Genomic DNA, 13,360 nt, shown 5'->3' with positions numbered 1-13,360 from the left:
GTAAGGGGTGTCAAGATGAATGAACAGGTGACATTAATACTGTAAAGTGGCAAACTTTAAATTGAAAAATACTTGAGAAACAGTCTGAGGAATATTCATTCACATTAGCACAGAGAGATAATGGCCTTATAGATGGCTTTCTTTAATTTACACATTTTAAGTTAGTCGCCTGATTTGCAATATCTTGTGTTCTGTCATTATGAACTGATACATAATTTCTCTAAAATGGTACCTAAGTGATTACTTAGCAGTAGCCTGAAGCTTGGTTCCCATGTGGTGGTGATCTCAGTGCCTAGGAGTCAAGGACAAATAGTTTGTACAATAAAATGAGAGGGCATTGTGGAGTGCTAGCATCACCTCAGTTGGGCATTCAGGTGGGAGGTCTATCGAGGCAGAAAGGCACCCTGAAGAGTCAATGGAGAGAGTGCTATCACTCCTTGTGGTCAATACAGAGAAAGTGTTTTCCAAAGGTATTCTAGCCTATCTGTCCCTGACTATACAGATGACTTGTAACAAGCATACACCTGACTTGATATCTTAGGGGCCTGACTTTAGGTGAGATTCATTTGTGTTCCGACTTTCCCATGTGTATTTGACTTCAGCAATTCTATAGGCTCAACTCTTAATGAAAAAACAGCCTGCTCCCTCTCCCTGCCAGAACACTAAAGAACGGAGACCACTCTTCAGACTCTTTCTCAGAATTATGTTAAATGTATGACTAACATTTTTGTAAGTTGGGCAAATGCAATGTGCATATTCTTGAAATTTTACAGATTATATATTTGAAAATATTTCAGCATATCTCAATATTTTTCTTTATTTTAGCACACAGTTTTTGGGGTATAATGTAAAATGCCAATGCAAGTTTCTTTCTAGTGCAAGTTATACAGATTTGAGATTTGTTGTTGCTGTAAAATTACTCTATTTGCTATGTTAGCCTTTAATACTATATTCCCACCTACAACTGGAGGAACACAGCTTGAAAGAAATTTAATTAGGAAAATGAGGCAGATGAAATAGGCAATGTAATGTATATGGGCAATATGAAGAAGAGTAAATACACTTTTTATCTGAATAGTCAGAACAGAAACTGTGTTAAGCAGGGCTGAAATTTTCTTTTATCAAAAATGGATTTCTTTCCTTTTCTAGCATTACTATGTAATTGCCCTCCTTATTACTGAGATTAGAAAGACTGCTATCATTAAAGAAGAAACATCTTTTACCAATTATATTTAGATTCTTTTTTTAGCTGGCACTGACCTCCTCATTATGTGAAGAATTGAAATCCCCTGAGGAACAGACTTAGTGAGGAGATTACAGTCAGCTGGGAAACCTTGTGCACACACTATTTGCTTCTCATGACCTGCATACATACACCTGTACTGTATAGATTTCTACTTGTTTACAGGTCATTCAAACAATAGCAGGTAGAATTCAGATGACTGAAAAACCTAGTAGGCTGGTAGCAATTTGCTGCCTCACTGCAGTCTGGCACTCCAGCCTTGCTGCTTATGTGACGCTACGCAGCCACAGATTTTTTTCAGTTGTATCCATTACTCGTTTCCCTAAAAAAATTTTTTTGGGGGGTTCTGTGTACAGAATACTAGATCATGCTTTGCAGAAAGATGCAGAAAATCACTAGGGCAGAAAACAGCTGAAGTAATAGGTAATGAATAATTGTTTATGAAAAAAAATTCCTATAATGTCCTTTCACGATTGGAGAGGATGACAACAGGAAGTCTGCAGTATTGCATAGTGCAACCAATGCAATGTGTACACTTGTTTGAAATATATACCATGTTCAGTCAGAATCAAGACATGGAAATACACTACTCAGGTATATTATTATATAGTCAACAAATGTAAGAGCTTTTAATACATGTGTTGATTTTATCCATGAAACTTCAAAATGTTCTAATAATGATTTCAGCTCTTAGTTCTTGGTCAACCTTCAACCTGGATTTTCAGATTGCTGCTTAGGGAGTTGTGAGACCATTGCTTCCTCTTAGTCTAGCTGTACTAGTACTGCGCTTTCCTTGGTTCTTTTTAACAAAATAACAGTGAAATAAGAAAAGATGCATGTGACAGGGGAATCGTGAAAACATGGTATAGTCAATCCAAACAATTCTACAAGTGAATCCACCTAGTATTTTCTGAAAATGCATTTTATTGTTTTTAAAACATTGAAAATACCTGTCATATATTAGATATAAAGCAGTGGTGACCCAAATTCTGTAGCTAGTAATGCTGCATATGTTTATTTCAGCAAATATGTTGGGTGTATTTAAGAAGGATACCAGCCCAGCAGACAAAGAATTTCTTTAGGTATCTCTCTAGAAGGACAAAGTGCGGTGTTTGGCATTGTTTTTGGTATGTCTGTTGGATGTAATTTTTGTCTAACACAGCTTAGAGTTGATTTTAATTAGAGCATTTCACTGATCTGACAAGGTGCAACTGATGGTGAAGGTCCTGAGGAGACCCTTCTCCTTCACAGTGTTACTATGGATTGCAGACGTAATGCCCACAGGGTCAGTGGAGACTGGACAGAATGCCTACGGTTATGTAGAGATTTGTAGAGTGGTGGTCTTGTTCTCCAGTTGTGAATGACCTTCTGGGGCAAGGGGTGGGAGGAAGGGAATTCTGCTGCTTCCCTTCCTAGCACAGGTTACCTGCTGGATCAGTGCATACTGCCTACAATGCTCTGTTCTAGTTCAGGTCAACCAGAATTTCTTTGGAATTTGAGCTCTATTCTGTCATTCTGATACTTTCTACCCACCAGTTCATGGTATTAGTTCCTTCTACCCTGAGATGTTGAACACTCAGGATTCCCCATGAATTTAACATCTCTTGCAGTGAAGGTCCTAAGGGTATGTTATTAGTCCCCTATTAAATCTAAATGAGATCCCAAATCGTCAGAATTAGTGGTGGAGAGGAAAATGTGGGGGTTTTTGTGCTATAATAGTAAAGGTAGAAGAAAACATCTTCATACTGATTTTCTTGCTCAAATAATACATACATTTTTCTGTTGTTTATCTAGATTGTTTTGGTCTTCACCTGTCCCAAATCCACCAACTGCAGTAATGTTTTGACTTGTGCAAAACTTATCTTGGCGGATGCCATTGCCCAGTGTTGATATGAATCATGAAGCCCTTAACACAAGGCTAACCTTATATCATGTATTTCTTAGTATTTTTGTTCTGCAACTTGAAGGATTTCACAGCATATGTTTCAGAGAGGAGTTTGATTATTTTTAACAATGAGTTTCAAAGTCACCATTAGACTGGCAAGACCCATAGGAGCTAAGGGCCCTAGTGATTCAGGTACATAATGAGAATAGAAAAGCACCAGGTCATGAGTTTCCTGCTTCCCTGGAGTCTCAGTTGTTGAAGCATGGGATCTAGACTTTATTTCCAAGGTCATCAGCCTTATGCTGAAATTGTTTATTATTTTTGGCTATGGCAGCAAACAGCCATAGGCCTTCTCCTGGTGCACTGCCTAAATCTTAGGTTCTCTGCCTCCTTAAATCTACTTAAGAAGTGTAAGATTTTAGAATCAGCATCTATATTTTAAAATCTTGGCTGTGTGTGTTGTGTGTTCCATATCTTCTGGACAGTGGTTTTAGTTATCAGCAATCTGGAAGGTAGAGAAAAAAAGATTGGTAGTATTTTTATTTCTGTGTCTGCTTTTGCTAGGTGCAAAGGCAGGTGAGGTGGTGTGTTTGTCCACCCACTGAAGCTACTATCTTACAGTTTCATCACCAGATGGCAGTACTGGTTATTCCACATGTTTTGGCCTTGCGTCAGGAACATTTCCTTCATTGCACAGAGAACCGTGTCTCTTTATCATATCATATGAAAACATTCTGATGAATTAATCAGAATGAGAACCCCTCCCATAAGGGTTGCTGATTGGCTGCTTGAGAGAAATGGGAATGATTTTTTGAAGTCCATAATAATTATTTTTTTCAGACATCAGCAGAAGATAAAGCAGGTGTTTCCTCTGGGAAGTGATTCTTCTAGTAGCTAAAGAGACTAATTTTGTATCCTGTCGAGTTTCAGGTTTAATGTATGGTGTGGGACACACATTCTCAGACACTTAATCTTCTATTAACTTTATGGAAAAAAAATACCACAGTGCCAAATATAAATGCATTTATTTTAGAACTTTTTCAGATCTTTGAAGTAGGAATAGCTCACTTCCCACTCTTTCATAGTTTTCTCAAGCCTTTTCTTTCATCTGTGGGATAATGATTTGGCAAAATCGGGCATGGCGCCTGCTTTGGATTCACTAGAGAATATACGTTACGTGGATATGCAGCCATTTAAACAGTTAGTGTTTATAGGTGTGTTTTTCTGGTGTAATGCCTGACTAGATACATCTGCTATCCTTCAGTTAATTTAGTTGAGTTCTTTTATGGAATCAGATGGAAAGAGTCAGAATTTTCTTCCAAAGAACAAGTATATTTCACTTCCCAAAGACACTTTCAAAGTGTGTGCATTTAGAGAGCATTGTTCTATGTACTTTTGGGGGAGGGGGACTAATTAATAGAAATCTTTTGGATCAAGATCCAATCAAAAGAATACATACCAAAGACCTGAAACTTGTGTCCAGTGGTTTGGGTGTTATTGAATACAGTATACTTGCAAGAAAAAGACTATAGCAAAAGACTCCACATGACAGTAATAATGGATTCCCCCAGTTGAAGCAACTTATGAAACTGAATTTTCTGATTAATCACTTAGTTCAAACACGGTAATGTTATTGTAGTGCTTTGGATGTGTCTGAAGTATTGTCACATAATATGCATCATTACTTCGTATTTTGCCCTGCAACATCTTGGAAATTTCTGATTGAATTAAATACTCTAAATACTCTAGGGCTTAAAGACCTAAAATAGAGTCCGTTAGGATTGTGCCTTAGTTATCTAAGAAGGATTTTCATCTTCACTGTAAGCAGAGGAAATGCTAGTGAATAAAAGTGGGCATTTTGAGCTTTGTGTAAGAGAAAATGTTGCACACAGCTATTGATCTTCTTTACATTTCACTTGCACAAACTGGAAAGTTTGTACTGAAAATGGGTGGCTAATAGGCTTTTTAAAATTTGTATTTCTTCTATTGAGGCATTTCTTGGAGAGGTTGATTTAGAAAATGTAGTTTCTTTATTCCATAAATCCTTCTGTGTATTGATTTGCATTGTGGCAAATGTGAAATATACAAATGCATGTGAAATGGTATTCATGCTTATTCCAAGTGCATAGGTTTCAAAAATGTATGCAATAGAGAAAAAATGACAGTGAGAGGCAGAAATGACACTCTGTCCTGAATTTTGTAGCCAAGCCAAGATCATGAGAAAAGGCTTTAGGAACTTGCATGCAAAATTTTTCGTTTGGTAAGAAGTCATGCCATCACTTTAAAGGAGTGATGCTTTTGGAGAAATTGTTTGGGACTTTAGGAAAGCCTTACCAGCTTGGTGAGCCAGGGAGGCACTTTCTCTCAGTAGTCCTTCTGCTGCCCAATTTAGCTGTTGTCTTCCTGTTGTCTTGAAAAGAAACTCAGCGCCAGTCTCTTAATCATCTTAATGATTTTCTCTTTCAGATCCTGAAGATTAGCATTTATCATGTTGAGATTTGGGCAGCATCTCATCAAGCCTTCTGTGGTCTTCGTGAAGACAGAGCTCTCCTTTGCTCTTGTGAACCGGAAGCCAGTGGTCCCAGGGCGTATCCTTTCAGCCAGAGCCTCAGTCATGAGCACGTATGAGCCGTTCAGCGTTCTGTGGAAAAGTGGGAGACACTCTGCACGTTCTGAAGGCCAGGTAGGATGTTAATCAGATTTATTCTGAAACCAGTCAGTGGAATGTAATATGCTTGATCGGTGTTGCAGAACTTCTAAAAACAGTTGCTTAGCAACTGTGACCTTAGAGGTGAATTTCTATTGACCTTTTCACCACAGAAGATGTATAAACAACCAGGTGCTACTAAAAGCATTTTAAAGTGTATCTGAGGTGCTCGTGTTTAAATTTCATATTATGCTAAATAACACATCCTGTTTCCGTTTTAATAATGCTATTTATTTTTAGACATATTAACTTCTTTATGGAAAATTTTCAACTTCTCATAGGTAAAAGTACACAGTTTGTCAAATGGCAGCAGAATCTTGTACGAAGACTGTTTTGGGCGGGGGGAGGACAAATTGCTTTGATTAATTTAGATAGGAATGGATTAAATAAACCATCTGTATAGCATACATTTTTCCTGAGGAAAAAGACCGACGTTTTAAGTAAAACTATCCTGTCAGTTAGAAACTTTGTAGGAACTCAATTGTGCAAGATGCAATATCCCCCTAGGTAGTCTCTTTTGTAGTGTTGCATATTATTTCACCCTCAAAACTCTACTGCTGTGTAACTTGCGCTTCTTTCATTGGGTGGAGGTGGAACTTTACAGAAGAACAGGAAAGCTTTTGATAAACTCAGTGATGCTGACTAAAAATATAACACCTATTTTTACTCTATATGTTCAGGTATAGGTTTTCTTTTTCCAACATACATTCAGCCTTTGTCTAACTTACTTCTTCCTGAAGGTTTACCACGGAGCTCTACAGAAATGAAACAGTCAGTCTTAAATACTTCTGAAGTTTCGTGTTACTTCTTAAAAGTTATAATGGATAATTTCAAATTTAGTAGCTTTTATATCTACAAACATGTTTTTTTCTTCTCCTGAAATACTGAGTCCCCTTCTCTTCCCATCACTTATATGGAATACAATTATTCAAAATAAAATTAACTTCTCTGTATCCCAATTTTGAATAGTTGCTATTTGTTGCAGATGTCAGATGATTTGGTTATAAATGAATAGCAAAGACACATACACGTTTAAAGTTTCTATAAAGTCTTACTATCTCACCAGTATTTTTTGATCAATTAAATGAGCAGTTCTCAACTCTGAGTTTCTGCAGCAACCTGCCTAAAGTATCTGATGTAAATCAGTGTGATTTACAGTTTTATCATATTTTTAGCCAAAAATACTTTCAAAGCTATCTAAAGACAATATCAGATCACTAACGTTTACAGATGGTGTGAATGCCTGCACAGTAGAGTGCTATATGCATTGTCCAGGTCCGAGTGTAAATAAAATATTAATATAGTGTGTGTGGATGTTTTAAAACAATGACTAATGACTTCATCAATTAATAAGGTAAGTGAACGAATTGCATCTGTTGTTAAATAAAGAAGAGGTCTTTCAGATGAAAGGTACTTCTTTTAAAGTTTTGTGAGGTTCTAAAAGTAACAGTTTAAGAAGCCTATAAAACTTAATTATTACAAGCTTCTTTCCTTCTTAAATAATTAAAGATTATAAACTCTAGTTGCACAGTTATTGCTGACTGTTTGGCAGATACATTTATTTGCTGAGGTTTAGCTTTGCTATTCCATAATGAGTCTTGCAGCATATTTTGTAATGTCACATTGTTTTAATAGCTCATGTGTTGTAATATATAATGTGGTCTTTGTTTCTTTGCTGAATAAATGTTCAGGTAATAAAAACAAAAACCCAGCCCTTTTCCTCTGTCATTACAATAAGAAAAAATTAAAGAGATCATGATGCAAAGGATAGAATGCAGTATGTAAAATAGAGCTAATTTGCAGTTGTAAGCCTTTAAAATGTCTGTAAAAGGCAGCATTCATCTTAAGACCTGGCAGTAACAAGTGTTTTTTCTTTGTTTTATTGCAATAATTTTATCTGCCTTGTCTTTGGCACACTTGTGACATTCTTTTTCATTTTTTTGTTTTTTCAGAACAAAATAAAATATTAATGTATGCGAATTAGAGAGACAAAGGAAATCAGTTTGAAAGCCAGCTCACTCCAGGTGGTGGCTTTAATTAACTTGTAAGGTTGAAATTCCATCTTGAAAAGGAACATAGGATAGGAGTTGTGAAATTGCTGTAATAGTTTTAAAATACAGTTATACTCTGAAAAAATTCAATAAAAATGGTTTTGTGGAGCTAACTGTTTGTGACTCCAGTGATGCCAAAGCATGTTTACTCAGTTGACACATTAAAAAGTTTTGTTTTGTTTTTTTCTAGCTGCCAGGCTTGTGAATTCAGCTTGACACTTGAAAGTCAAACTGTTCTAATAGTAACCAAGAGTAGGAGTAGCAAGAAGATACTGTTCATGGTAAGGAAAGATGTGCCCTCTCCCTCTCTCCTAGAGAGAACTGCCTCAATTTCCCCAGCATTAGACTTCTGTCTAATGAGCACACTCTAGTTCATGGGCACATAAACTAGTTTATAATAAGATCCCTTTGAGAGAAGAGGTAGTGATTACTGCAGATTCTTGAATAAGAGGTAACTGGGATCTTGAGTCAGAGTATCGGGCATGAAACTGGCATCTATACTGCCCAAGCTAAAATACGTACGTTTGTTTGATTGGTGCTAGTAACAAATTCATTTATCTCTTTTGGCACAACCAAAGAATGGAGAGGAAGAGCTACATGTGCATGATTGGTGTGTGTTTGCAGGACATCCAGTTACACTGCTGCCACCCAAATGGGAAAATTATTAAGACTCAAAGGTGCCTGACCAGTCTTGTTGGAAGACATCAAGCCTCCCAACTCCCAAGAAAAAATGAGATGAGTACATACGTGCTCTGTTCTTGCATATATTTCCAAGGGGAAGATGGGGCTTCTCTGCCCCTTCTCTGTCTTATTTCAGAGTGACCAGGCACACTGTAGTGTGTGCGGTCTTGGTTAATGAGACCTAGATTTTTAATAGTACAGAAATGGTATGATTTTGCTTCAGTAATGCTTATGGGTGCTTTTGGAACAAGAGCTTAGGTGAGAAGAGTGTATGCTGTATATGTCTTAGCAGTTATCTTGGAAGTGAGGAGGTTGTGAGCTGGTTATTGTACAGGAGTACAAATCCCAGCAAGTTTGCACATGAACCGATACTGTTTTCTGTGAAAAGTGGAGTTCCTGTTTTCTATTAGTGCTGTTAACTTGCTGCTCTGTGAAGAATCATTGTGAAATGTCATCTGTGGCTGTCTTGATCAGCTAGATAGTTGTCTTAGAGAAGGTAGCTATTCAGTAGCTGGAATTGTGCAGGGTTATGTCTATAGCCAGCAAATGCATTGCTTATATTACTCAAAACGCACAAGGCAAGAATTGAATCAGCTCATGCAACCTGCGTGAGCTAAGCTTTTAGTGTCGTCTTCTCCCTTATTTCACTCAGAGTCTTGTTGCTTCCATAGTTCGGAACTGTAGAGTTTCTTTTAAATAAAATCCATCTGCTCATTGATGTGGGCTCTTTGCTCTTTAATACGGCTACAAATACTTTGAGGAGGGCCTACCATTTTACTGATATTTTCCCAGCCATACAACATAGCTTTACTTGGTTTTGCTCACATCTTCAGTAAATATGGACTGATTCTTTTCATTACTGCCTTTCTCGTTGCATTGTGCTAGGTTCTTGCTTTCATCTTGTGTTAAACATGAAAAAAGAATTTGAACATTAGTAGAATCCATTTGGGAACCAGAATTTCTATTGTAAATAAAATTATTCATTTTTTATGTCATATTTTTTTCAGCAGACAAGGTATTGATCTTTGGATTTCTGTTCAGGATGCCATAAGGAGAACTAGCAAAAAACGAACACGGCAACATTTGTAAATTGATTGAATGCAATATGTAATGACAGAGACAAACATCAGATCTATGGCAGTACTATATCATACAAAACATTTTTCAACAGTTATTGAATTGGTTATTAAAAAGAACAGGCCTTCTAACTGGGAACAGTGAGCTGAGAGTTATCAGGATCCAGCAAATTTAATAGTATTTTGTGGTGGACAATGTGGCGCCTTCAACAAGAGTGCATGCGTGTGCACGTAATAAATTAGAATAAATGCTCTACAATAATTTTTATCTTTCATTGATTATGAAAAAAAAAATTCCATTTAAAAATATAACACTATTTAACTGTTACATACTGAGTGGTGCTGGGATATGTTGTATTTTTTTCTGCAGAGATCTGGTTCTTCCACCAGAAAGAATTCTGATTATGGACAATAGAGAACATACAGAAACTCAAAGCATGTGGTATTTTCTGGCAACTTCATCAGTATATGAAGTTAATGGTTGTTACTTGTCACTGAGGTGATATATTGTGCTAAAAGTTACTATGACTTGTTCCTTTTATTAATAGGTAGAGGTAACATTAGTTGAACCAGATGCTCCTTCAAAGACATGATAACTTACACTGTAATTATTCTGAATCTGTTGCATGAGGGGGATGGAATCCAGGGTTGTCAAATGTAAGAATAGTATCTGTTTTGCTGTAGAGCATGTGTGTGTGTGGCTATGAGCTCCCTTGTCAAATGCTGTCAGAATTGATGTGTTACTTAAGACTGATACATTCTGTATTGTGACAAAATGGTTGCTGCTTTTCTTAAGAGATTTGTGTCTAAAAAAATCCTTTTTATCAGCTGTGTATTAATGTTTTTAAAAAAAGTTTAATTTTTAATTTAATTATAGTTCTGACAGAATTTCCATTGAAGACAGCAGGCTGGCTCTGTAAAAAATAGGATTCTCTCACAAGTTGGGGTGAAAACCATGGTGCTTATCATGTGCATGAAGTTTTTATTCTTCTTTAAGTCGGGCAGCTGCTGTTTGTTGTGATTTAGTTAGCTTGTATGCTGCACATACCACATCTGTATTTATGCTACATAATTATGAAATTTACACTTTTTAGTATAAACAAGTGTTAACATTTGCCATAAGACTAAGCTATAGAAAATAAAATTCAGTTATATTGCAGAATATAAATACTTGCATTTGCATATTGCAGTAATGTACACTGCACTGTAACAGCTACATATTATACGTATCCAACCCTGGGGGAAAGTACTCTTAGTGCTTTTTACAGAAGCTTCATATGCATTACTGTTGTTATTAATTTGCATTAGCATGATGCTAAGGAGCAGTCATGAATCAGTACCATGCTGTCTTAGTTCCCCTTCAAGCAAAGAGCTAAAATTAGTTTTTTTCTGTAAAGACTTTGTAACCTAAACATGAGCCTTGAGATAGTAACAGGGTTGTGTGAAGACAAAAAGTATTGTTCAGGACAATAAGGAGTGAACTTATCAGTTGAACTTTCCAAATTTCCTAGGCATTCTAGGAGGAGAGTGTACTAGGAAGAGTGATGAAGTAGCTTTGCTGGTGTAGAACAGACCTCCTGAGTGGGAAGAGCAGGTATAAATGATGGGTCATATTTGAAAATGTAGGAGAATTATACAGTATGTTCCTTCAGCAGGAATGCAGAAGTGATTGACTCATTTTCTACATCATCAGGATTTGGTAAATTCTTTTGAGATCCCAGACTGAAGCTGTTTGTCATCAAAAGGAAGTCTTAGGTTTAATTTTCCATCAGATCCCAAATAAAGCTGTTCCACATCTCTTCCCCATATGAGCAGTTTTGATCCCTTAAATAGAACTCATTAATATCAGTAATGTTTCCTTGCACAAATGAGAGTAAGGAAAACAGCTCCAATGCTTAGTTTTTTTAGTTGAAGTAAATTGTGGAGAGAATAAGGAGTGGGACTACCCCTTTGGTAGCGTAGCAGTAAGCCAGCAGATCAGCTTCACTGTTCTCTCAAGCTACCTTCTGAGAAAAGGCTTCTGCTCAAACAGGCCAAGAAATGAGTGCTCAGCTCTGCGTATGCAAACCCCTTGAATTTAGTAGCAATGAAAAGTCCAGTTAATTATCTCAGAGCTGGAGTCATTTTGTTTGCAGTCTACAAACAAAAGGATGGTATTTGACTCACATTAGGAAATGCTGCTTCTGCAGATAATAGATTCAGGGCTGTGTGCACAGAAGCTTGTCTGTCTGTCTGTCTGTCTGTCTCTCTCTTTTTTTTTTTTTTTTTTTTTCCTGCCCGCTCCCCTCTCCCTCCCTCCCTGACTCTATCATTTGGTCTGGTAAAAATCCTCTCCCTTCAGATCTGACCTCACTTGAAAGGTTCTCACTGTTAGAGAATGTACTTCATGGTAAGGATTTACCTATTCTGTTTGCACTATTATAGTTGCATTAGTGTAATGGCACTGATGAAAAATCCCATTGTAAATGCTTTGTGACAGTGCTTTAAGAGGACAGAAAATATGTAAACAATAAAATCCAAAGTATGTTTTGCTGGTTTGAAAATGGAGCAAGTTGCCTACTAAATTATCTGTTTGCATGGATTCAGTAGGTCAATGCTAAGAATTTGTGAGGTTAGAGCGTACTCTAAATTGGATGAGACATTTTAAAAGCTTGATTAAGGCCACATGTAAGAGAAAAAGTAGCTCCTAGGGTGGAGCCTGGTGCATGATATAAATGTGGGGATATCCATCTTACCAAACACCATAGAGGGGTGAGCAGTCCATTATTAGTGATGTGTTCAGGTGCCCCTCAAGTCACACTATTAGGAAAGTGATGAGACTTCAGAATTGGGCTTGAGGGAATGAGTGTCATAATAGGCTGGATCTGTGCAATTAAATTTCTTGACTGCATTGCTAACATATGCTGAAATCCCGCTAAAAAAATACCATGTTAGTCTAATCCATTTTGTTCCCCTGCTCATCATCATTGTTGTGTTTCGAACTTGTACATGACTTTAAATCAGAAAAACACATGCATAATCCTCTCCACTGCTTTGGGTATTTCAGAGGCACTGACTATACAGTTTTGAAGGCATGTTACTAATGTATGTCCTCTAAAAGTGGAACTGCATGTCCTTACAAGCTCCAGGGGCACACAGAAGAATTTGTGAAACATAGTCTATGAGTCCTTACCATTTTGGGTGAGGTATTATGTATACTTACACCATGCCTCTGAAGTAAAGAATAGACACCTCTTTCTTGTCATGAAGAAATGCAAAACGTCTAGAGTTTGGTAGTTGCTGATTTGCTGTAAAAGATGAAATGTCACAGAGGCTACCTACTGGCTTCCCAGTATTGTGCTTTTTATTGTTCATGATAGTGTTAAAATCCAGTTTTATATGAAAGCAGCATATTTTGTGAAGTGTGAGTATATTTCATGAAATTTACATTCATAACAAAATGATTTCACTATTGTGTTAGGTTAGTTACAGCCTCGCATTTTGTTGTTTATCCTCATTAACAATGTGTAAAGCATGTTATTTTTTTCACATCAGCTTATAGCTGTAGTTTTATAGTAGCTGACTGAAGTAAATTTACTTTTGAGTTCTTGCGATTGGGATGGCAGACATCACTTGGAGAAAGAACTTACCCATTCATATTTTAGCATAGCAAGAAACTAGGATAAATGTTTATTGAGAAAAGTGTCCTCCTAAGGAACTGGAAAAAGTTGGTCATGT

The 13,360-nt window shown here is 36.9% G+C and overlaps 1 protein-coding gene across 10 annotated transcripts in view; it reads left to right on the top strand.

The window, feature by feature from the left end:
- FHIT (fragile histidine triad diadenosine triphosphatase) overlaps positions 1 to 13,360 on the top strand; it is a 728,666-nt gene that overhangs the window by 304,242 nt on the left and 411,064 nt on the right. For all 10 annotated transcript variants that reach the window (XM_064519108.1, XM_064519110.1, XM_064519111.1 and 7 more), the window contains one exon: positions 5,595 to 5,716. In XM_064519108.1, coding sequence (XP_064375178.1) covers positions 5,617 to 5,716 — 100 coding nt within the window. In that variant the 5' untranslated portion in view covers positions 5,595 to 5,616. The remainder of the gene's footprint in view (positions 1 to 5,594; positions 5,717 to 13,360) is intronic.

Source organism: Dromaius novaehollandiae, chromosome 12, assembly GCF_036370855.1.
Source record: "Dromaius novaehollandiae isolate bDroNov1 chromosome 12, bDroNov1.hap1, whole genome shotgun sequence".
NCBI classification, from domain to species: domain Eukaryota; kingdom Metazoa; phylum Chordata; class Aves; order Casuariiformes; family Dromaiidae; genus Dromaius; species Dromaius novaehollandiae.
The sequence above is the reverse complement of the archived record's forward strand: the minus strand, read 5'-3'. Positions and strand labels throughout refer to the sequence as shown.